Source organism: Geotrypetes seraphini, chromosome 4, assembly GCF_902459505.1.
Source record: "Geotrypetes seraphini chromosome 4, aGeoSer1.1, whole genome shotgun sequence".
Taxonomy (NCBI): Eukaryota; Metazoa; Chordata; class Amphibia; order Gymnophiona; family Dermophiidae; genus Geotrypetes; species Geotrypetes seraphini.
In genome coordinates this window covers 581,242-603,831 of record NC_047087.1, presented here as the reverse complement: position 1 = coordinate 603,831, position 22,590 = coordinate 581,242, and the positions used below count along the sequence as shown (strand labels likewise).

The following is a 22,590-nucleotide window of genomic DNA, read 5'->3' as shown; positions in this document are numbered from 1 at the left end:
CATCCTGGCGAGACGGCGCTTCACACGCTTGACTGTAAGAGGGCGTTGGCATATTATCTTCAACGCACCAGGTCTCATCGGAAGGTTCCTCAATTGTTTTTGTCCTTCGATCCCAATCGATTAGGGCATCCAGTTTCCAAGCGCACTCTGTCTAACTGGTTGGCCGCTTGCATTTCTTTTTGCTACGCTCAGGCTGGCCTTCCTCCCCCGGGCCGAGTCACGGGGCACAAGGTCCGAGCAATGGCAGCTTCGATAGCCTTTCTCCGATCCACTCCGATGGAGGAAATATGTAAGGCTGCCACTTGGTCTTCGGTTCATACATTCACCTCTCATTACTGTCTGGACACTCTATCCAGGAGTGACGGCCGGTTTGGCCAGTCAGTTCTGCAAAATCTGTTTTCCTAAATTGCCATCCTCCCACCTGCCCTGTTTTGGTTAGCTTGGAGGTCACCCACATGTGAGAATATCATGCCTGCTTGTCCTGGGATAAAGCACAGTTACTTACCGTAACAGGTGTTATCCAGGGACAGCAGGCATATATTCTCACAACCCGCCCGCCTCCCCGGGGATGGCTTCCTTGCTAGTTATGGAACTGAGGACCACGAGGTGGGATGCGCCCTCTAGTGGGCGAGAAGGCACGCACATGCGTGGTGCAGTGTGCAAACTTGAAACTTCAATCAAGTTTGCTTGAAAAGCTGTCCGCACCGGGGCTCCGTAGATGACGTCACCCACATGTGAGAATATATGCCTGCTGTCCCTGGATAACACCTGTTACGGTAAGTAACTGTGCTTTTCAGTCCCCAGTTATGTCTCTAGCAGGATATATATTTCAAATCTGATATATTGTAATGACAAAATAGAAATAAAATGATTTTTTTTTTCTACCTTTCGTGGTCTCTGCTTTCATCTTCTTTCCACTCTTCCTTCCAGCGTCTGCCCGTTCCATCCACTGTCTGGCCTCTCCTCCTTCCATCCAGCCTGTGCCTCCTCTCTCCTTTTTACATCATTCATTCCAGCTTCACTGCTTTCTTCATTTTTATCTCTCCTACACCAGATCTAGCATCTTTATCCCTCTCTCATTTCTCTGCTGACCCCCTTTCCAGCATCAATCTCTCTCTACTTTCTCATTCCTGTCTCTCCCCTTTCCCTCCTCTAATCTCCCTGCCAGCTGTTTCCTTCCTTTTTTTTTCCTTCTCCCTTCCCTCCTCCCCCCTATCCAACAGTAGCTCTCTTCCCATCCCTTTCTCTCTTCCCCTCCCAGCAGCATCTCTCTTTCTACCTCCCTCCAGGTGCAGTAGCAGCTCTCCTTTTATCCATCAGCTTCCCAGCCTCCAACAGTGGCTTCCTCTCCTTCCAGCAGCTCTCAGTACTTGCCTGCAGCAGTGATTTCCTTAGGCAGCCTTGGGTCCGTTGCCGCCTCTGAGGAAAGGGGAAGTTGCCAAAGTGAATCACTGCCCTGGAAGTACAGAGCTGCTAGGAGAGGAGACAGCCACTGTTGAAGGCTCCCTGCACATTCGCGACCCCCTCAAAAAAAAAAAAAACTGCTTTGCACCGCAGGCCCTGAAGCCCAAGACAAGCCGGAGGCCCCTACCCGCCGCATCCTGCACGTGGGCAGACTCTCAGCACAAACGCTGCTGATGGCCCCAATCGAAACGCTGACCTCCCCGCGCACGCTGACTATCTCCTCTCTGCCTGCACTTTCCCCGCGGCCCTCTTCGGCGACTCGGCCGGGGCAGCGATCAAGACAGGCTACCCACGTCGGGACCTTCCCTCTCTTGAGTCCCGCCTATTTTGTTTCAACTTCCTGTTTCCGCATAGGCGAGACTCACAGAGGGAATGCCCGACGTCGGCAGCCTGTCTTGATCGCCCGAGGCTTGGAGGAACAGAAGATTTCCGAACACCACCAGGGCAGAAAATTTAACGGCGTTCATCTCACCGGTCCTGCGCGGACCGGCAGAAATTTTCTGCGGACCGGCACCGGTCCGCGGACCGGCGGTTGAAGAACTGTGCTCTAGAGGACATGAGAGGTCGATTTGTTGAAGACCAAAAAAGTTCCCAGTCAACCTCAGATAGTGGAGTTGTCAGTATAGAGGTCCAATGTTGCATGGATTGAGGAGAGAAAGTGAAGGTATGATCCCTCAGGATGCTAAAAAAGAGGGAGATCGCTTTACCTTTCATTAATGCCGATTTGGACCAGTGGCGCACAGTATGTATGGATGTCATAAAATCATAGTGGATGGATAGCGAAGAAATGGCTTTATATATATTTTTGTATGTCAAAATCGTTGCTTCTGCTAACTCCCTCACCTTTAACGCACGTACCATGGATGGGTCAATGTCATAGAAAAAATCAATCGCACCATTGAACATGCGTATGCCCTCTGCAATATCATCCAGTGTAAACTTGTCTTCAGGCACCTCTTCTACTCCTCCTTCCTCCTCTTCATCTGGTATTGCCTCTCCTTCAGGAGCAATCAGGTCAATGAGATCATTTTCTGTTAGTTCATTTGATCTGGTGTCTATTAAGTCTTGAATATCCTCCATAAGTATATCTTCAGAGCCTTCCCATCCACCTACTTTGCCAAGTCAATGATGCCTTCCATAATTTCTTAGCCTGGCTCTGTGATATTTACATTGATATCCCTTTTTACACATTCAGGCCAAAGATTCTTCCAGCACAATTTCACTGTCTCTGGCTTGACAGCTTTCACCGCTCTTTCAATAATATTGATTGCATCCACAATAGTGAATTCCTTCCAATTTTTCATGATGTTCTCAACGTTGTAGCCTTCATCCATAGCGTGGACAATCCTCTCTAATGAATACCGTGTGTAGTGTGCTTTGAAGGTCCTTATTACCCACTGGTCGAGAGGCTGGATGATAGATGTGTTGGGGGCAAGTAGACAATCTCAACACCCTCTATGTGGAACTCATGTGTGTTTGGGTGTCCAGGGGCATTGTCCAATGCTAACAGAACCTTGAATTCCATTCCTTTATTGGCCAGGTATTTTCTTACTTCTGGCACAAAACACTGATGAAAACACTCTAGGAACAGAGCTCTTGTTGTCCAAGCCTTCTTGTTGCTCATCCAGTAAACAGGCAGCTGGAACTTATCTTTTCCCTTCAAGGCTCAGGGGTTTGCGGCTTTATAAATCAGTGTTCACTTTATCATATGGCCTACTGCATTTGCGCAAAGCAGCATGGCCAATCTTTCCCTTGCAGCCTTGAAACCTGGTGCTTGCTTATCCTCTTTGCTAATGAAAGTCCTCTGTGGCAGTTTCTTCCAAAAGAGAGCAGTTTCATCAGCATTGAATGTCTGCTCAGGTTCATATCCCTTATCTTCAATAATTTGCTTAAAGGTAGCAGGGAACTCTCTAGCTGCCTCTTGATTGGCAGATGCTGCTTCTCCTGTCACTCTAACATTACGCAGGCCATACCTGTGACGGAATTTATCAAACCACCCTTTACTGGCCGGAAAGTCGGTGGATTGTGACATTCCACCTTCCCTGCTCTTCAAGTTTTCACATAAAGACTTTGCCTTTTCTCTTATCATCACAGAGTCTATCGGTATCCTTTTTTTGTAGCAATCCTGCACCCACAGAAATGTTCCAGCTTCCGTGTGCGAGAGATTGGCATCTCGCACAACATGTAATCTCTTCGCACCTGCTGGTGCAGCTGCCGCAACAGCTTCACGGATTTGTTTTTCATTCTTTTTATGTACTTAACAGTTGACTCATTAATGCCATAGTGTCGAGCAACAGCGGAGGAGGACTTTACTCTCTGAAGCATATCCAATAATTCTACTCTTTCTTTTTTTTTCCCTTTTGGGAGTACTTTCAGTAGCACTTGAACTTTTGCGCTTTGTAGCCATGGTGGGAGACCTGACCTGTTCCTGAAGGAGAGGCAATATCCCAGATATATTAGTGCTTTTGGCAGGCAAGCAGCAATTCAAGAGCTTTTAGAGCTTTAAGCATGCAAGCAGCGATTCAGAAAGCTTTAAGCAAGCAAGCGATTTTCTCCATGCATGCCGGGAAACAGCATTTCACTCTATGGATGCTGGGAAGCAGTGTTTCTTTAGCACTCTCCAGACCAGTAGAGGTTAACTTTACGAATGGGTATATATCTAATCATGACCAGCAGGTGGAGACTGAAAACAAAACTTTGGGACAGTATATCCTAGCCCCTCCTCTCTATTTCCCTCAGTCTTCTTTCAGTCTCCAGCAGGTGTTGAGTGATCTGTACCCATCTCCCTTGGTAGGGCTGTTGGAATTTGTTTAGGGGGTTTATTGTCCCTGTTTTTAGCCGGACGGAGCTTGGGCGGACTCTGTTTGGGGGTTCGTCCGACCTCGGGGGTGTCAAACCCGGCGGGTCACGAGCGGGGTCCCTCCCCCCACTTCCTCCACCTCCCCACATTTTTTTTAGAGGAGCCTCAGCAGTATCCCTTGCCCCCTAAATCAAGCAAGGCATATTGCTTTGAGAGCCTGTGGAGTCTGTTCTGTAAAAAAAAAAAAAAAAAAACAAATCCTGAGGTAGTGCTGGTCTGGAGGGTTGTATCCCTTTAAGAAAACTGTATTTTACTGTATTTTTTCATGTAACCAGCACTTTTTTCTAGCTAGGTCGCGTCTGGAGCAATTGTGCCCTTCTCCGGGGGAGTAGGACACAAATTTAGTCCAGCCGCGAGGCACTCGCGGCCGGCCTGAACTCGGCGGTTTGGGTCGGTGAGGTGGTGGAGCTCCATCGGCAGCGGCTGCAGGCGCCCAGAGCTCCCCGCCGATGGTGCCTCGCGAGTCGGCTTGGAGCAGTGGGGAAGCCCGGTCTTCCACAACCGCCCACGGAGGGATTCCCCGAAGGATTCCCTCTCAGCTGATTTTTTGACAGCTGATGCCGGCTTGCCTGCTTTAGCGGCTGAGACTATTCAGGTTTCTCAGCCGCTTCAGGCTATGGAGGGAGCTTTTTTGGCGGGAAAACCGCCATCTTCTCTGTCTGGCCCCTCCATTTTGTCTTCCACCTCAGGTGACCTTCCCCCTGTTTTGACTATGCAGGGGCAAGGTTCTGCTGGGTCCCCTGCTGTGGCAGGGAGTCCCTTGGGACCCTCGGGGGGTTTTCCCCTGAATTTTTTCTTTTCTTTATGCAGAGCCTATTTTCAGGCGGCTGGGGGTCCCGGTTGCGCCCAGGGGGTTTCGGGGGGTGGGGTTTCCTCCGCGCTCCCTGCGGCTTTGCCTCTCTCGTCTGACGTGACGTCCCCTCCGCCGCCTCCCTTGTCCAAGCGTCCGCGGGTGTAGTGGGACGAGAATTTGTGGTCGGAGGAACGTGTCGGTCTGGAGGAGGACCTGGACCCTTCAGAGGAATTCCAGGACCCTCTGGAGGGGACGGAAGCTGGCGGCGGGTTGTCGGATTTCCCGTTCTCCAGTGACGAGGCGTCCGTTGTGCGCCTTTTTCAGAAAGATGAGCTGCCTGACCTTATTCAGCAGGTTTCTTCGGTTTGGCGTTTTGAGGACGCGCCGCCGGGGACTCCGCGTGTGGGGGACCCCCTGTTACGGGGGATCCGTTCCGTTTCCCGCTCTTTTCCTATGCATCAGGATATTCGGGATATTATTCTGGAGCAGTGGAAAACGCCGGAGACGCCGTTTCGGCTGGCGCGCAGCATGGCTCGCCTGTATCCCATTCCTGAAGGGGATCGAGCTACGTTAGCTTCGCCAGTCGTGGATGCGGTGGTCTCGGCAATTTCCAAGCGGCATACCGTGCCTGTTGAGGGCGGTTCTGCCTTGCGGGACTCTGAGGAGCGCAAATTGGAGAACATCCTTAAGCAAAATTTTCAGGTCTCTGCCTTTGGGGTCCAGGCGGCTATTTGTGGGGGACTGGTCGCTCGCGCCGTGTTTCGGTGGGCGGAGCGGGTCTTGGATCGAGAGTCTGACGACTGGTCTCTGGTGGATCAGGAGGTAGCGAAGATTGAGATGGCGGCCTCATTCCTCTCAGATGCTCTATATGACTTGGTGCGGATCTCGGCTAAGTCTATGGCTTTTGGCGTGGCCGCAAGGCGTGTGTTGTGGCTGCGCGCTTGGGCGGCGGATGCTGCGTCCTAAACTAAGCTTACTAAATTTCCCTTTCGGGGGTCGTTTTTATTTGGAGAGGACTTGGATAAGTTGATTCAGACTCTGTCGGACTCGAAAGTTCCCCGTCTGCCGGAGGACCGTGCCCGCCCGGCGTCTCGGGGGGGTGCGGCCCGGGGGCGTTTGCGGGAATTTCGCAAGTATCGCCCTGGGCGTGGGGGCTGCTTCTTTCCAGTCTCCGGGGTTTTCCCGGGGTCGGTTCTTCCAGCGCATGCAGCCCTTTCGGGGGGCCCGTCGGGGGGCAGGGAATCCCTCCGCCGGTTCCCCCGCTTCCCGTCCTGCGCAATGACTCCTTGCCGGCGCCCCCTTTGGTTCCGGTGGGGGGCCCGGCTGCGCAAATTTTTCCCCAAATGGGCCGAGATCACGTCCGATCAGTGGGTCCTTGAGGTGGTGCGGGACGGTTACGCTCTGGAGTTCACCCGCTCTCTGCCGGACCTTTTTTCTCGCTTCTCCATGTCAGACTCCATGGAAGACGCAGGCTTTTCGTCAGACCCTTTGTGGTGGCCATAAAGGAGGGGACCTTTCGGCCCATCCTGGATTTGAAAGGGATCAACAGAGCTCTCAAGATTCCGTCTTTCCGCATGGAAACGCTGCGGTCGGTCATTCTGGCGGTTCAGCCGGGGGAGTTTCTTACGTCTCTCGAGCTGACGGAGGCCTACTTGCAGGTTCCAATTCGGGCCTCTCATCAGCGCTTCCTTCGCTTTGCGATCTTGGGGCGGCACTTTCAGTTCTGTGCGATTCCCTTTGGTCTGGCCACGGCTCCTCGGACGTTCACCAAGGTAATGGTGGTCGTCGCGGCAGCCTTGCGGTCGGTGGGCATCCTGGTTCACCCCTACCTGGACGACTGGTTGATTCGGGCAAAGTCGTTGCAGGAGAGCTCCCGGGTTACGGCTCGGGTGGTGGAGTTTCTCCGGTCGCTGGGCTGGGTGGTCAACCTTTCCAAGAGTCGGTTGGTCCCGGCTCAGCGTCTGGAGTGCCTTGGGGTTATGTTCGACACCTCCTTGGGGTAGGTCTTCCTTCCAGAGGCCCGGGTGAGCAAATTGCAATCTCAGATTCACCTGCTTTTGGCGTCCCGGGGTCCTCGGGCGCAGGATTTCCTCCAAGTCCTGGGGTCAATGGCGGCGTCCCTGGACGTGGTGAGGTGGGCGCGGGCCCACATGCGTCCTCTTCAGTATGCTATGCTCCGGAGGTGGTCTCCCCGGAGGCAAGATTTGGATGTTCCGGTTCCCCTGCGAGGCTTGGCGCGCTGCAGTCTGCGCTGGTGGCTCCGGACCCCTCACCTGGTTCAGGGGGTGGGTCTGGATCTCCCGCGGTGGACGGTGCTCCTTATGGATGCGAGTCTCCTCGGTTGGGGGGCTCAGTTTATGGGCCACTCAGCTCGGGGCACCTGGTCCGCGGAGGAGGCCTCCTGGTCGATCAACGTGTTGGAGACCAGAGCGGTCAGGCTGGCGCTGTTAGCTTTCCACTCCCTTTTGCTGGGCAAGTCGGTCAGAGTCCTGTCGGACAATGCCACGGCGGTGGCTTATGTCAATCGTCAGGGGGGCACCAAGAGCACTCCGGTGGCGCAGGAGGCGGCTCGGCTCATGGTTTGGGCGGAGTCCCCTCTGCTGGACCTCTCAGCCTCTCATATAGCCGGAGTAGAAAATGTTCAGGCAGACTTCCTCAGTCGGCACTTTCTAGATCCAGGAGAGTGGTGTCTCGGCGCCGAGGTTTTTCAGTTGATAGTGCAGGCTTGGGGGCAGCCCCTGATGGACCTGATGGCCACGGGTGGCAATGCCAAAGTGCCCCGCTTCTTCAGTCGTCGCGGGGACGGTCTGGCCGAGGGTCTGGATGCTCTGGTCCAGCAGTGGCCAACGGAGGGGCTGTTGTATGTGTTCCCTCCTTGGCCACTGGTGGGCAGAGTACTTCTTCGCATTGTTCACCATCCGAGTTTGGTGGTGCTGGTGGCGCCGGATTGGCCTCGCCGTCCGTGGTATGCGGATCTGGTGAGGCACCTGGTGACGGATCCTCTTCCTCTGCCTCTCTCGGACGACCTTCTGATGCAGGGTCCCATTCCCATGTTCGACCCGTCTCCCTTCTGTCTTACGGCGTGGCTCTTGAAAGGGGTCGCCTTAGCAAGAAGGGATATTCAGACAAGGTGATCTCTACACTGTTGGGGTCCCGGAGGCTTTCTACCTCTCGGGCTTATGTGCGGGTTTGGCGTCTATTTGAGGAATGGTGTCGGGCGCGGGGAGTGACCTCTTTTCGCGCTTCTCTGCCTATCATTCTAGAGTTCTTGCAGGATGGCCTGGATAGAGGCCTGGCTTGGTCTTCTCTCCGGGTTCACCTTGCGGCCCTGTCGGCCTTTCGAGGGTTGGTGTCAGGTCAGCGTTTATCGGCTCTTCCTGATGTGATTCGATTTTTGCGGGCGGCCAAGTTGCTTAGGCCTCCCCTACGGCCCTCGGTTCCCTCTTGGGATCTTAATCTGGTTCTCTCTGTTTTGGTGCGTCCGCCTTTCGAGCCCTTGGACAACTGTTCTTTGAAGGACCTTACTTTGAAGGCGGTCTTTTTGGTGGCCATTACGTCTGCTAGGCATGTTTCTGAGCTACAGGCTTTCTCTTGTAGGGCTCCCTTCTTGGAGTTTTCTAGGGAGCGGGTCGTCTTGCGGCCTGTTCCTTCCTTTCTGCCGAAGGTTGTTTCTCCTTTTCATGTCTATCAATCGGTGGTTCTCCCGGTCTTGGGTGGTCGGGAGGGCTCTTCTGAGCAACGGCAGCTGCGCAAGTTGGATGTCGGTCGGGTCCTTCGCTCTTATGTGCAGCGGACCCAGGAATTCCGGAAGTCCGATCATCTCTTTGTCCTCCTGGCTGGTCCTTGTCGGGGAGCTGGCGCTTCTAAGGCTACTATTGCGCGCTGGATCAAGGAGACGATTGCTTCCGCTTATCTTCTGAAACAGCAGCCTGTTCCGGAGTTTCTCAAGGCTCATTCCACTCGGGGTCAGGCGGCTTCTTGGGCTGAGTCGTCGCTCGTGCCTCCAGTGGATATTTGTAAGGCTGCGGTTTGGTCCTCCTTGCATTCCTTTGTTCGTCATTATCGGGTTGATGTGCAGGCGCGTCGGGACGCGGTGTTCGGTGAGCGTGTACTGGTATCGGCCCTTCGGGGGTCCCGCCCGTGAGAGGGACTGCTTTGGTACGTCCCATTCGTAAAGTTAACCTCTACTGGTCTGGAGAGTGCTAAAGAAGGAGAAATTAGGTTCTTACCTGCTAATTTACTTTCTTTTAGCTTCTCCAGACCAGTAGAGGTCCCCACCCTGTCTGTTGTTGTTGTTGTTGGGGCTGTTGCGCGGGCAGTTTTTGGTTTTTGCTGCGGGTTCTAGTATTTTTCTAGGGCCGGGGAGAATTGAAGAACAGCGGCTGTGGCTCGGCTGGCTTAGCTGGCGAGCTGTGGGGACATTCTTCCTTCGGGAATTTCTCCTCTGCATTTTCCAACAGCATTTTTGGGTATGTTCTTTGTTACTCCTTTCGGAGTATTGTGTTTTCTCTCTGTTTTTTGTCCAGTTCTTGGTTCTGCTTGGCTATTCGGCAGACTGAGGGAAATAGAGAGGAGGGGCTAGGATATACTGTCCCAAAGTTTTGTTTTCAGTCTCCACCTGCTGGTCATGATTAGATATATACCCATTCGTAAAGTTAACCTCTACTGGTCTGGAGAAGCTAAAAGAAAGTAAATTAGCAGGTAAGAACCTAATTTCTCCTTTTCACTGTGCACAATGTGAACCAGCGATTTTCAGGGTGAAAGTTTTGTAGGAGAAAGCATGGAAGCAGAGTGAATATTGGTAAAAGTTAGGAAAAGAAACTTTAATCATGATGTGCACGCTGTGAACCAGCGATTTTAAGGGTGAAAGTTTTGAAACTTCGATTTTGTAGGAAGAAGCATGGAAGTTGAGTGAATGTTGGTAAACACTAAACTTTTTTTACAGTACAGTAAAAGTAAAGGAACTTTAATCATGATGTAATTTTGGGGGGGCAGAGTCACCTGACGAAAAATCGTGAATATGTGAAACCGCGAGTGCTGAAACCGCAAATACGGAGGGAGAAGTGTAGATGTAATGGTGATAAATTGCTGTTGGACACCAAATCACTTTTAGCTTAGTGGATGCATTTACCACTAACCTTGATGGGTAGAATTAATCTTTATAAAATGATTCTTTTCCCTCGTTGGCTTTGTTTTTCAAAAGCTGCTCTTTTAGATCTTAGCTAAAGATCTATTGCAACTATATAAACTACTAAGTCAGATTTTCTGGGGTAAGAAGAAAGTAAAATTGAAGGAGGCCCTGTTTCTAGGGGGTTGGATGGAGGGAAGCCTAGGAGTCCCCAATATGAGACTAGACAACCAGGCATGTCTACTTAGACATATAAAAGATTGGATCTTTTCCACATCTACTTATACAGACATACAATTTGAGAGAGAATATTTTCAATCCTGGCATTTTAACTCGTTACTGCATGCCAAGCGTTCACAATTGCAGGTAGCTCATAGAGGGAGTTTATTGTTTGAGCCTCTCCATTGGACATGGCGTTTCTTAATGAAAAGTTGGAGCTATGATGCTACTGTTAGTTCCTTGCTTCTCTTTATGGGTAAAGTAGATTTTACCCTAGGATAAGAAAACACAACTTTTCAGAGATGGGGTACACAAGGAATTTACTTACTGGTAATAGAACACTTGTTGCGGGAAGATGGACAGTCCCTGACCTTTTAAGATTTTCACTAGTGAATGGCAACCCATCCTGCAAATTTTTTTTTTGCTTTCTTGTCAAGTTTCATGTTATATGCATTCTTTGGGTCTTATCCACTTGTCTCCCACAGTGAGCACTAAAGTAAGAACTCTCCTGCAGGGGGATGAGGAGGGTCATGTATCTGTATTGGGTCTCCACAAATTATTGCTTCAAGATCTTCCCCCAAAAGATTGCACCTCGATTCAGGCAGCATGGGAACGAGATTTTGGACCCTTAGCCCATTCACTTAATTTCCCCCTTGTTGGTGTTGCAGATTCTGCAACTAGCACACAATGCAGAACTACAGGAATGTCAGTATAGAGTACAAAGCATATTTCTCACAACATAGAGCTTTTTTGGCAGGTTGTGTAAACATGTCAGAGTGTAATAAATAATAACCACACTCTCTAAAATTCACAGCACAGCAAACATACAAACCATGAGGAACACACAGAGCCCCTAGAAAATACGTTTACACATTCATGGAGTCATTCAAACAACCCTGGTTCAACACAATTATGGCTTTCCGTTCTCCGTGTTTGAGGAGCTGCCATGTTGTAACGCAGAGTTCCAGTGAAAGATTAATCACCTTCATATCCTGAGGCAGTTAATGATTGGCGAAACGCTGGCCATTGTCGATGTGTGGTGTGCTTGTAACTTCAGATGAGTATTCCTCTATCATAGTTATGAAGTAATGCCACTTATTTTACCTCATTGGAATGACTACCAGACGGCTTTGTATTTTCCAAAACAGACAATATTTTTTTATTGTAAGTATAAAAACTTACAAAATTACAGCAGCAAAGACATAGCAGAAGAAATATTATATTGTCAGTTCAGAATATGCAATGGAGAGTAGAACTTACACTGATATACCAGACGGGGCTAGCACATCCTCGTCGACATACACAGGTTAATCTCTCTGGTTTTACCTGTGATGTATGGATTTTTATATAGAGAAATTCTTTCTTTGTTCCAAAAAAGCACATCCCAGAACTCTGGTCATGTACCTCCCTATTGGTACAAAAATGTATACCTATCTATTCCCCCCCAGTCCACGCCTCCCTACCCCCCTTCTTCCAGGAGGGGGGAAGGGGCCGAGCAGGAACAGAGGGCACGTCTTAAACTTTCTTCCTCCATGTCGCCAGATTGTGGCGGTACAAAAGAATAAAGTTATTATTATTATTATCACCTTGCAGATACTGATTTGTGGTTTTACAACACTGTACATCATCTTCAGGATGGCGTCCTTGTAAACAGTCTTATGCAGGAAGTTGAAACAAAGATGCAAGGGTGACATTCCAGCACCCTGGCCGTGCCTGGTTCCCATGGCTTGCTTCAAAGACGGGCAGCAAATGTCCAGCCTGTGTTTTAAAAGTTATTTCTTGGTACCAAGCCCCCACATCCCTTCTCCCCCTTCGTCCTTCAGGGGTTGTTGCTTGTTATGGGTGTGTTATGGCTTTTCATGGTGCCTTGCATATGTTAAGTACTCTTGCATAGAAACATAGATTATGACGGCAGAAAAACAAAGATTATGACGGCCTATCAAGTATGCCCACTCTAATGACCCTCCCCCCTAAGTTCTTCCTTGAAGTGATCCCACATGCTTATCCCATTTTTTCTTAAAATCTAGCACGCTGCTGGCCTCAATTACCTGCAGTCATACAGCACTGATAACGGCTCAGCACAAATGAACAATGGCCACAGAACCTTGGAGAAGTATCCTCCCAGCAGGGAATGGAGACAAGAACTTTGTAGCAAAGGCCAGCAGGGTTAGCATTTCAAAAGGATACATGTGTTCACAGATAGCAAGGTACAGGCTGTTCCATCTGGTTAGCTTGTAAAGGAAGGCTGTTTTAGGCTGTGGGAAAATATGTGTTAAAATGTCTTATGTCCAGCATACACAAGGGAGACCAGTATGTCCAGGTTATCCATCTCAGTTACAAGAGCACTAATTTGTAAAAATATCATTTTCATGGTGGTTTCATTCAAATACCCTAGAGCAGGGGTGCCTACACTTTTTTGACTTGCGAGCTACTTTTAAAATGACCAAGTCAAAATGATCTACCAACAATAAAATTTTAAAAAAATACAACGCACACTGTACGCATAGAATTGTTAATTATCATTCCTATTCCGGGGTTTTTTCAAAGAGGTCAAAGCAAGATGACTCTATGCACTGTCACCTCAGTAACAACCATACAAATATAGACAAATACCCACCACCCTCCCTTTTTACTAAACCACAATAGCAGTTTTTAGCGCAGGGAGCTGTGCTGAATGCCCAGCGCTGCTCTTGACGCTCATAGGCTCCCTGCGCTAAAAACCACTATTGCGGTTTAGTAAAAGGGGACCATATTGTAAAATATAGACAGCAGATATAAATTCAGACACATTTTGATCACTAAATTTAAAATAAAATCATTTTTCCTACCTTGTCTGGTGATTTCATGAGTCTCTGGTTGCACTTTCTTCTTCTGACTGTGCATCCAATCTTTCTTTCAGCCTATATGCTTCCTCTCCTCCACACCTCATTCCCTCACCCAACTTTTTCTTCTTCTCTCCCTGACCTTTCTTTCTTTCTCTCTTCATGCCCCCTTTCTTTTTTTCTGTTTCTCTTCTTTCCTTATGTCTCCCTGCCTGCCCCCTTTCTTTCTCCCTGCGCTTCCCCAAGCCACTGCCACTGCCATCGGGGAACAGGACCCAAACGCCACCAATGGATAACAGGCCCCAAAGCCGCCGCCGCCCCATGCTCTCTCTGCTTCAGGCCGATCAATCTTCCTCTCCCCAACGTCAATTCTGCCGTCGGAGAGGAAGTTCCGCCCAGCCAGGCAGCGATTGGCTGGCCCGAGCTTCCTCTCCGACGGCAGAATTGACGTCGGGGAGAGGAAGATTGATCGGCCTGATAGATCGCCAAGGCAAACGGAGTCCTGGATGATCGACTCACTTTGCCTCGGCGAGCTACTGGTCGATCGCGATCGACCTATTGGGCACCCCTGCCCTAGAGATTTGCATTGCACAAGGCTTTTTTCTAGTAAAATATCAATCGAGGAAGTTTTTTATGCCAATGACTTAACTTTACCCCATGATAGCTTCCACTTTTTCATGACTTCTGTTGTTTGGTTGGTGGAGGCGGGGCTCTGAGGCTTTTTCTTACCTCGAGGTGATTTTTTTTCAAGGGAAAGCCATAAATGTGCTGAACCTGGGTTGTTTGAATGACCCACTAATACATATACTCTCATGAAAAGGGTCAGTTAAACTCCAATAATATTACCTCTAAATCAGAACCCCATGTTTGAATGACCCCATGAATGTGTAAACATATTTTCTAGGGGGCTCTGTGTGTTCCTCATGGTTTGTATGCTTGCTGTGCTGTGAATTTTTGAGAGTGTGGATATTATCTGGATTATTTTTCTCATTATGCTTGTGTGGTTTTGGCTAGAGTGTAATAAATGTCATCTAGCCCCTAAAACTTTTTATCATGGTATTTGGGACTGTCTGAAAATACAAGCATTATGGATGGCTCTCTTTCAATACCTACAAAGGGTCTTACAGCTTACCTTGACTTACTCAGAATTGGAAATTTTATTTCATGAAGCTTGTTATTTGGGTTGTATGAGTGGTGGGGAATGCAGATTTTTGGGAAAGGCCTATTTGGTGGGGAAGAAGAGCATCCTAAACTATTGGTAACAAGAGCAGCCTCCATCCTTTTGCTACTGGTGAAACAAATTACATATCCTGATGCTATGAGAATTCTATGGTGTTCATAGTCGTCGCAAAAAACAAAAGGTGTTTTTTACAGGTCTGTGATAACTCTTTCACCAAGAGCACAAAGCCAAACATTGAATGGATTTATGAACTTACATTGCTCCTGTTAGGCACATGTATTATTCAGAGAGGGGAGGGGGTTGCGTTGGGGGTTTAAAATTTTTCTGTGGGAATGTTATATAGCTGGGGTGTCTAAGAGTACCGATACCCTGGCCATTTAGATCTTTTGCGGGAGGGAGGATGGGACCTGGGCAGAATTTAGGAGGGGGTACTGGGATGATGTAATACTATACTTGATCCATTGAGTTGTATTTGCTATCAGTATTGTACAATTGATGCATGGTTGGTTCTTAAAATAATTTTATCAAAATATTTTTTTATTAAGTATGTTGTATAACTAATGACTGAAATGTTAGTTGGGCATGTGTTCTCATAATGCTTCATTTTAAAAATTAGTTGGATATTTGTTGACAGAAACAACCTTTTAGAAAGCGTCATTTGAATGTTTCCAAGGGCGTAGTGTTGATATTCCTGGAGCCATGCTCTGAAAATAATAATTCTTTGTTTCCTCAATAGCAATACTATGAGATACGAAAGCAAGCAATCCAGCGGCTAAAAGGCACCAGTGAGGATCCTTACCCTCACAAATTCCATGTGAATATGTCGCTCACGGATTTTATTGAAAAATACAACTACCTGCAGACTGGACAGCAGTTACCAGATGTTACTGTCAGTGTAGCAGGTAAGACTGTGTTCATCTGTAATCTGCTTGCTTCAGCATAGCTGATGTTTATCTTTATGAATCGGTCAAGGAGGGATATGACACAAGAATTAATATGAATTGTTTCTTCTGTTTTTAGGACGAATCCATGCTAAGAGGATTTCTGGCATTAAACTGATCTTCTATGATCTCCGAGGAGAAGGAGTGAAGTTACAAGTAATGGCCAACTCTAGGCAAGTCAGGCTTTGTGCTTATAGTATCTACACTGCTGGCTACCTCCATCCTATTTTTCATTTCAGTAGCAAAGACATTAGATTCTTTACAATAGCTGTTACTTCCCAATAGTTATGAATCTGCAGATTTGTATCATTTTAAAACTCTGAACTCCTCTACTTCTGCAGTAGAGAACAGCTCCCTCTTCAGTTTTTCCTTCTGCAAGCGAACTCAGGTGTGTTCTGATCTGTTCTGCTTTTTTTGTTATTTTCTGGTATTTTTGCCATCAGTCTTCGAGGTCCCCTTCTTGGTCTTACTCTACCAGGGAAAGAACACAGTCCCATGTGGGTGGACTGCCACTCCCAGGAGTACCTGTGCAGCCAGCCTTCTTTGTGTCCCTTCAGGAGCTTCAGTTCTGTTCCCCTGGGAGATGCTTGTTTACTGATTAATCAGAGACTTGAGCGCAGGCTGTGGAGCCCTCTGGGTATTAGGTAGCTGACTGTGAAGTCCACTAGACCGGCAGCCCGAAGAACACCATTGGAGGACTTGTACTGGCTATCTATGAGATAGAAATCCTTTCCATGCAGGCAGACTGCTAAGAGCTGACAGGCATTAGAAGTCGTGGGAGTGGGTGCTCTGAAGAAGTCACAGTGTGGATGGGGGCTCTGAAAAGTCAGATTTGAGGATTTCTGGGGTTAGAGTCAGATTCTCCCACTACTAAAATCCCTTTTTCACTATTTTTTTTTTTTTAGTTCAGCTCCAACAGGCTGTTTTTGGCATGAATTTTCTGGTGGCGGCTATCTTGGAATTTTAGTAAACTTTTCTTTTCTGCCTCAAAACCCCTCGTTTTGCCTGGGGATCATCTGCAATGGAGTTCCCAGATCGATCTACTCCAATCTATGTAAGATAGTAACATAGTAGATGACAGCAGATAAAGACCGGAATGATCCATCTAGTCTGCCCAACCTGATTCAATCTAAAAATTTGTTGGGGTTTTTTTTTTTTCTTCTCCTTAGCTATTTCTGGGCAAGAATCCAAAGCTCTGTCCAGTACTGTTCTTAGGTTCCAACTACTGAAATCTCCATCAAAGCTCCCTCTAGTCTGTCTACACCCTCCCAGCCATTGAACCCTCCCCAGCCCATCCTCCCCCAAACGGGCCATATACAGACACAGACCATGCAAGTCTGCCCAGTACTGGCCTTAGTTCTTCAATATTTACTATTATTTTCTGATTTTAGATCCTCTGTGTTCATCCCATGCTTTTTTTAACTCCGTCACCGTTTTCCTCTCCACCACCTCTCTTGGGAACGCATTCCAGGCATCCACCACCCTCTCCGTAAAGAAGAATTTCCTTACATTGCTCTTGAGTCTCCCACCCCTCAACCTCAAATGATGTCCTCTGGTTTTACCATTTTCCTTTCTTTGGAAAAGATTTTGTTCTACATTAATACCATTCAAGTATTTGAACGTCTGAATCATATCTCCTCTGTCCCTCCTTTCCTCTAAGGTATACATATTCAGGGCTTCCAGTCTCACCTCATACGTCTTTTGTCGCAAACCTCCTATCATTTTCGTCACAGTAAAGTTTAGGGGGTGAAAAACATACACAAAAGAGGAGCAGGCTTGGGTGCAATAGTATATGATCTTAAGGTGGCTAAAGAGGTTGAAAAGGTGACCGCAGAAGCTGGAAGGATGCTTGAATGCATAGGGAGAGGAATGGTCAGTAGGATGAAGGAGGTATTGATGCCCCTGTATAAGACTCTGATGAGACCTCATTTAGAAAATTGTGTACAATTCTAGAGGCCGCACCTTCAAAAAGATATAAAAAGGATGGAGTTGGTCCATAGGAAGAGTACCAAAATGATTGCTGGTCTACGTCAAAAGGTGTACAGGGACTGAAGCCCAAGTTTTACCTTTTCCCAAGTTTGAATGCCAGCTGGTAAAATATTCCAATGGAGTTTTTCTTCCTCATAGCAGATCCTCACTTAGCACCTCTTCTGGACAACTGCTGATGACACAAAGTTGTTCAAAGTTGAAAAATTGCAAGACGACCTTTGGAGACTGGGCGTCAAAATGGCAGTTGACGTTTAATGTGAGCAAGTGCAAAGTGATGAATCTTTATTGCGTATTGCTTATTGGAAGCTTCTATACCGCTACTAATGACGGGAGTCAATTTTGAGCAGTTTGCATGAGCTCCAGTAATGGTTTTACAATACATGAGCTAAATATATGTGAATCTTACTTATTTATATCATCTATATACATATACTTTAATTATTGTTTCTGTATTGCCATATACTTGCCTTTCTTTGTATTATTTGTGAGTTCACCCTTTCATGTTCCAAGTGTGTGTGTGTGTGGGGGGGGGGGGTAGATTGCAGTTTCCTCCATGTTGCTATTCCCCCTAAATGTTCTGTAAAGAGTATTGTCTTTATTTCTTTCTTGAAGTTTTTGGTGTCCTTTTCTTGTTTTAATTCCTTCGGTAGGGAGTTCCACCACATTGGGGCAATCACTGAGAACATTCTGTTCCTGACACTTTTGTATGTGATGTCTTTGAAGGAGGGTATTTCCAGTAGGTATTCTTGGCTCGAGTGTAGGGTGTGTGTTGGTGTATAGTTGTCTAGTCTAGTTGCTAGGCATTGCCATTCTGACAGATGAATGATTTTGTATGTCAGCAACATGATCTTAAATTTCATCCTACTTTCAATCGTAGCCAGTGTAATTCTTTTGTTAGTTTGTTTGGATTTTCCCAGCAGAAATCTAGCTATTGTATTTTGTGCTATTTGGATCTGTCTGATCATTTACTTTGGAATGCCCAGCAGGATTGCATTTCAGAAGTTGAAGTTTGAGAGTACCAGGCATATTACTGTATATACTCGCATATAAACCGGGATCTTTGGGCCAAAAAATTGGAGGCAATTAAAGCAGCTACAATCGCCCCACATAAATATACCAATGTACCACCATTCCCCAAAAGAATAAAAAAACCCAGGAATAAATGGATCACAGTAGACTCAGGTAGACTGTGGCATGTGACACAGAAACATCCACCTTCACAATTATTGCCCCCTAAAGAATCCCTTTGCTCCATTAGAGCATTGTGATGCTCAAGATAAGAACTGAGAAGGAACAAGAACCAGTGAAGATAACTTGGGAAGTAAAGCACCCCTAAGGCACATATAAAAAAAGCTCAAACCAGGAAAGTATTGCTGCTAGGGGATTCCATCATCAGAGGAATTAACCTTGGAACACAGGAGAAAGAGCTCAAAATAGTGAAATGCCTTCCAGGATCCTCAGCTACCAGGAATGCCAGACAAATACTGACTGTAATTAGGGAAGAAGCAAAAAATTTGAACCCTGATATTATCCACCCTGAACAAATGACCTAGCCAACAATAACCGACTTGCAGCGCAGAAAGCTTTTTGGGAGCTGGGGGAGGGGATAAAACCTTTTGTAAAGACTGTAGCTTTTTCAGAAGTACTGCCTACTTATGGAAAGGGAGAGGAAAGAGTATAAAATACTGAGAACTTCAGTAGTTGGCTCAAAGTCTGATATCATTAATAAGGCTTTAGGTACATAGGAGGATGGGAAAATACATGGAAAAACAAGAGACTATTGTAATGATGGGCTGCACTTCACCATGCCAGGAAAAAGAATCGTAGCTGAGAAATTCATAAATGTTTCTAGGCATTTAAACTAGAAGGTGGGGATGGCGTATATATGTAGGTTACTTCCAATGGCCACCCCCAGCAAAAGACAAGATTTGATGATGATGAAGATAGCAATGAAAACAACAATAACAACAATGGAGTTCACGGGGGGGGGGGGGGGAAGAGTTCAGTGAATGCACTTGTAAGTCAGTAAGAGAAGTTTGAACTGTATTTGGAAACAGAAGAGGAGTCAATGAAGTGACTTGAGGAGAGTGGTAATGTGAGAATAGCAGCTTTCACGAAATATGAGTCTTGCAACAGCATTTTGAATTGATTGAAAGGATGAGAGATGCATGTGTGGGAGGTCTGAGAGAAGTATGTTGCAGTAGTCTAAACGTGAGATGATGAAAATGAGGAGATTGGCTTGACTGACTTGACCAATCAGGGTTTTAGGCTCCTCCTTCAGTATCCTGGATACAGAAAGAGGTGCCTAAAGCCTGATTGACTCAGATGCCTATGACCCCACCCTTTGGGAGTGACTTTAGGTGTCTGAACCAATAAGGGCCTTTGGCCCCCCCTCCCTGTGTATCACATGATGCACCGGGGAGGGGAAGGCCTGTCATTTAGACAGGCGGGTCCGAAGCAGGAGCATAAGAGCAGGCTTTCTGCTTCCAATGTTTTAAAAAGGTATGGGGGAGGTTTAGCGGTGGGGTGGGGAGAGCGTCCGGTGGCAAGAGGGAATGGGCATCCCTCCTGCTATGTTTTTTTTTTGGGGGGGAGGGGGTAGTGGCCTGGTGCAGGGGGAGAGGCCATGGCATGGGAATGTTGCTTCCTGCCATTGGGTATCCCTCTTGTTATTTGTTTTGGGTTCAGAGAGAGAGAAAGAGAGGACACCAGCAGCAGACAGAGAGAGAAAAAGAGAGGACACCAGCAGCAGACAGAGAGAAAGAGGACACCAGCAGTATAGAGAAAGAGAGGACACCAACAGCAGACAAAGAGAGAGAGAGAGAAGACACCAGCAGCAGAGAGAAAGAGAGAGAGGGAAGCAGAGGGAATCCAGAAGATGAGCTTTCCAGTGTTCTGCACAGTCTGTCATATGTATGATTACCTCCCCTCGGGGAGACAGTCATATGTTTGCAATCGGTGTCAGGAGCTGAAAAGCTTGAAGAAAGAAGTTAGGCAACTGAAGGACAGGATACAGGAACTGAAAGGACTTCACATCGCAGAAGACCCAATCAGGACAGCTGAAGACTTCACGAGAGAGAGACATATTGATGAACAAGTCAGGGAGCTCGAGGAGTTCATTGAGGAGGCCTAAAGGAGGAGTGTGGAAGAACACGATCATTAGAGGAAAGACGAAGAAACACCCACATGGAATGGAGAACAAGAGGAAGCTGACTCCAAAGAATGGAGAACAAGAGTAAGATGACTCCAAGGAAGAAGAAACCCACAGAGGAATCCCGCAGGAAGGGAAGGCAAGGTCTTGCCGATGCCTAGAAGAAGAAGCAGCGAGGCACACCGAGGACATAGACCTGCAACCGGAGCAAAAACTGAAGAAGGGAAAGTCTGCGATCCTAGTGGGAGACTCAGTCCTAAGGCAAGTAGATAGCCACATAGCCTCAAGGATCACCCCTTTCCCCTATTCTCTTTAACATCTACATGTCCTCCCTGAAACTCTTTCAACTATCCCCCCTGGAAACAATCTACACTTATGCAGATGACATCCTTGTCCTCCTTGAGACTGACCAGAACCTCACCAACCTCCACGAAAACATTATAGCTTGCATAATGAGACTCCGTGCCTGGTCCCTCTTGGTACAGATGAAACTAAATGAATCTAAAACAAAACTACTCTGGCTCGGCCCAAAATTCGAACACCTGCCCACACTTTTCACACTACCCACAGGCGATACACTACAGTTCAAGTTCTCATGTAAGGTCCTTGGTATCACTATCGATTCCTCTCTCTCCCTCAATGACCACCTCAACTCTTTGGCAAAATCATGCTTTTTCAGCCTTCACATGCTGAGGAAAGCTAGATCCTACTTCAGCCAACAACACTTTGCCATCCTTGTCCAATCCATCATCCTCTCCAAACTAGATTACTGCAACGCCATCTACTTAAATCTATCAAAAAAAAGTATTCTAAGACTCCAGCTAATCCAGAATACTGCAGCCAAACTGATCTTCTCAAAACGCAAGTCTGACCATGCCTCCCCACTCCTTGCCAAACTTCATTGGCTCCCAATAATCTCCAGAATCCATTTCAAATGTTCCTGCCTGGCTTTCAAGATCATTCACGGAATCCTGCCTCCTCTTATCCCACTGTCTTTCAACTCCTCCAGTCCCAACTCCTCCAGAACTGCCCAAAGGCTTAAACTAGCCTTCCCCTCTCCACGTGGCATCCACTATTCAGGCAAACTGGGAAAATCCCTTCTCTTTAAAATCACAGGTCTTTGGAACGACCTCACCACCCCGCTGCGGAACCTGAGCTCCCTTCAGTTATTCCGCAAACAACTGAAAACCTGGCTTTTCAGCAAATTGTAGCTCTATCCTTCCCCCCTTTCTCTCCCCCCTTCTACACATAAGTTCATGTAATCCCTTTTCTTCTTCTCTACCCACTATTTTAAGTTCTTGTAAACCGTGTCGAGCTCCATTCTCATGGAGATGATGCGGTATATAAACTTAAGGTTTAGATTAGATTAGATTAGATAGCAGGATGGAGAGAGGATCGACTAGTGACCTGCCTCCCAGGAGCAAGAGCAAAAGACATCGTCGACAAAATTGAAAAGATCCTAGAAGGAGTAGAGACGGAAGAGACTACAGTGATGATCCATATTGGGACAAATGATGTCAGCAGGAGAGATTACAGTAGAAATGCACTGATCGAACAGTTCAAGATTCTGGGAAGGAAGTTGAAGATGAGGACTCAGAAGATAGCATTTTCAGAGATTCTACCAGTACCAAGGGCAGATGTGAAGAGGCAGACGGAACTACAGTCATGGATGAGGAGATGGTGCGAGGAAGAGGGGTTCCACTTTGTGAGGAACTGGACAACGTTTTGGGTTAAGAGCAAGTTTTTCAGGAGAGATGGACTGCACCTGAGCGTGGTGGGAACTAGACTTCTAGCAAACAACGTCAGGAGAGGAATAGAGTAGGCTTTAAACTAAGAAGAAGGGGAAAGCCGCCAGTCAACCAAGGGTCGACGATTTGGAAGAAGGTATCCCGAGAGGATACTGAGTGGGAAAAATGCTGGGAAGACACGACGGGCAAAAAACAAAAGTTGACAGATCAAGAAGAGGATGATAGGAAGATCGTAGCACAGGAAAAGAAAATGAAGGCAAAATAATATCAGAACTTAAATTGCATGTATATTAGT

The 22,590-nt window shown here is 47.3% G+C and overlaps 1 protein-coding gene across 2 annotated transcripts in view; it reads left to right on the top strand.

The window, feature by feature from the left end:
* The window catches only part of KARS1 (lysyl-tRNA synthetase 1), a 204,518-nt gene that overhangs the window by 58,450 nt on the left and 123,478 nt on the right, over positions 1-22,590 (top strand). For both annotated transcript variants that reach the window (XM_033942265.1, XM_033942263.1), the window contains 2 exons: positions 15,203-15,368; positions 15,487-15,580. In XM_033942265.1, coding sequence (XP_033798156.1) covers positions 15,203-15,368; positions 15,487-15,580 — 260 coding nt within the window. The remainder of the gene's footprint in view (positions 1-15,202; positions 15,369-15,486; positions 15,581-22,590) is intronic.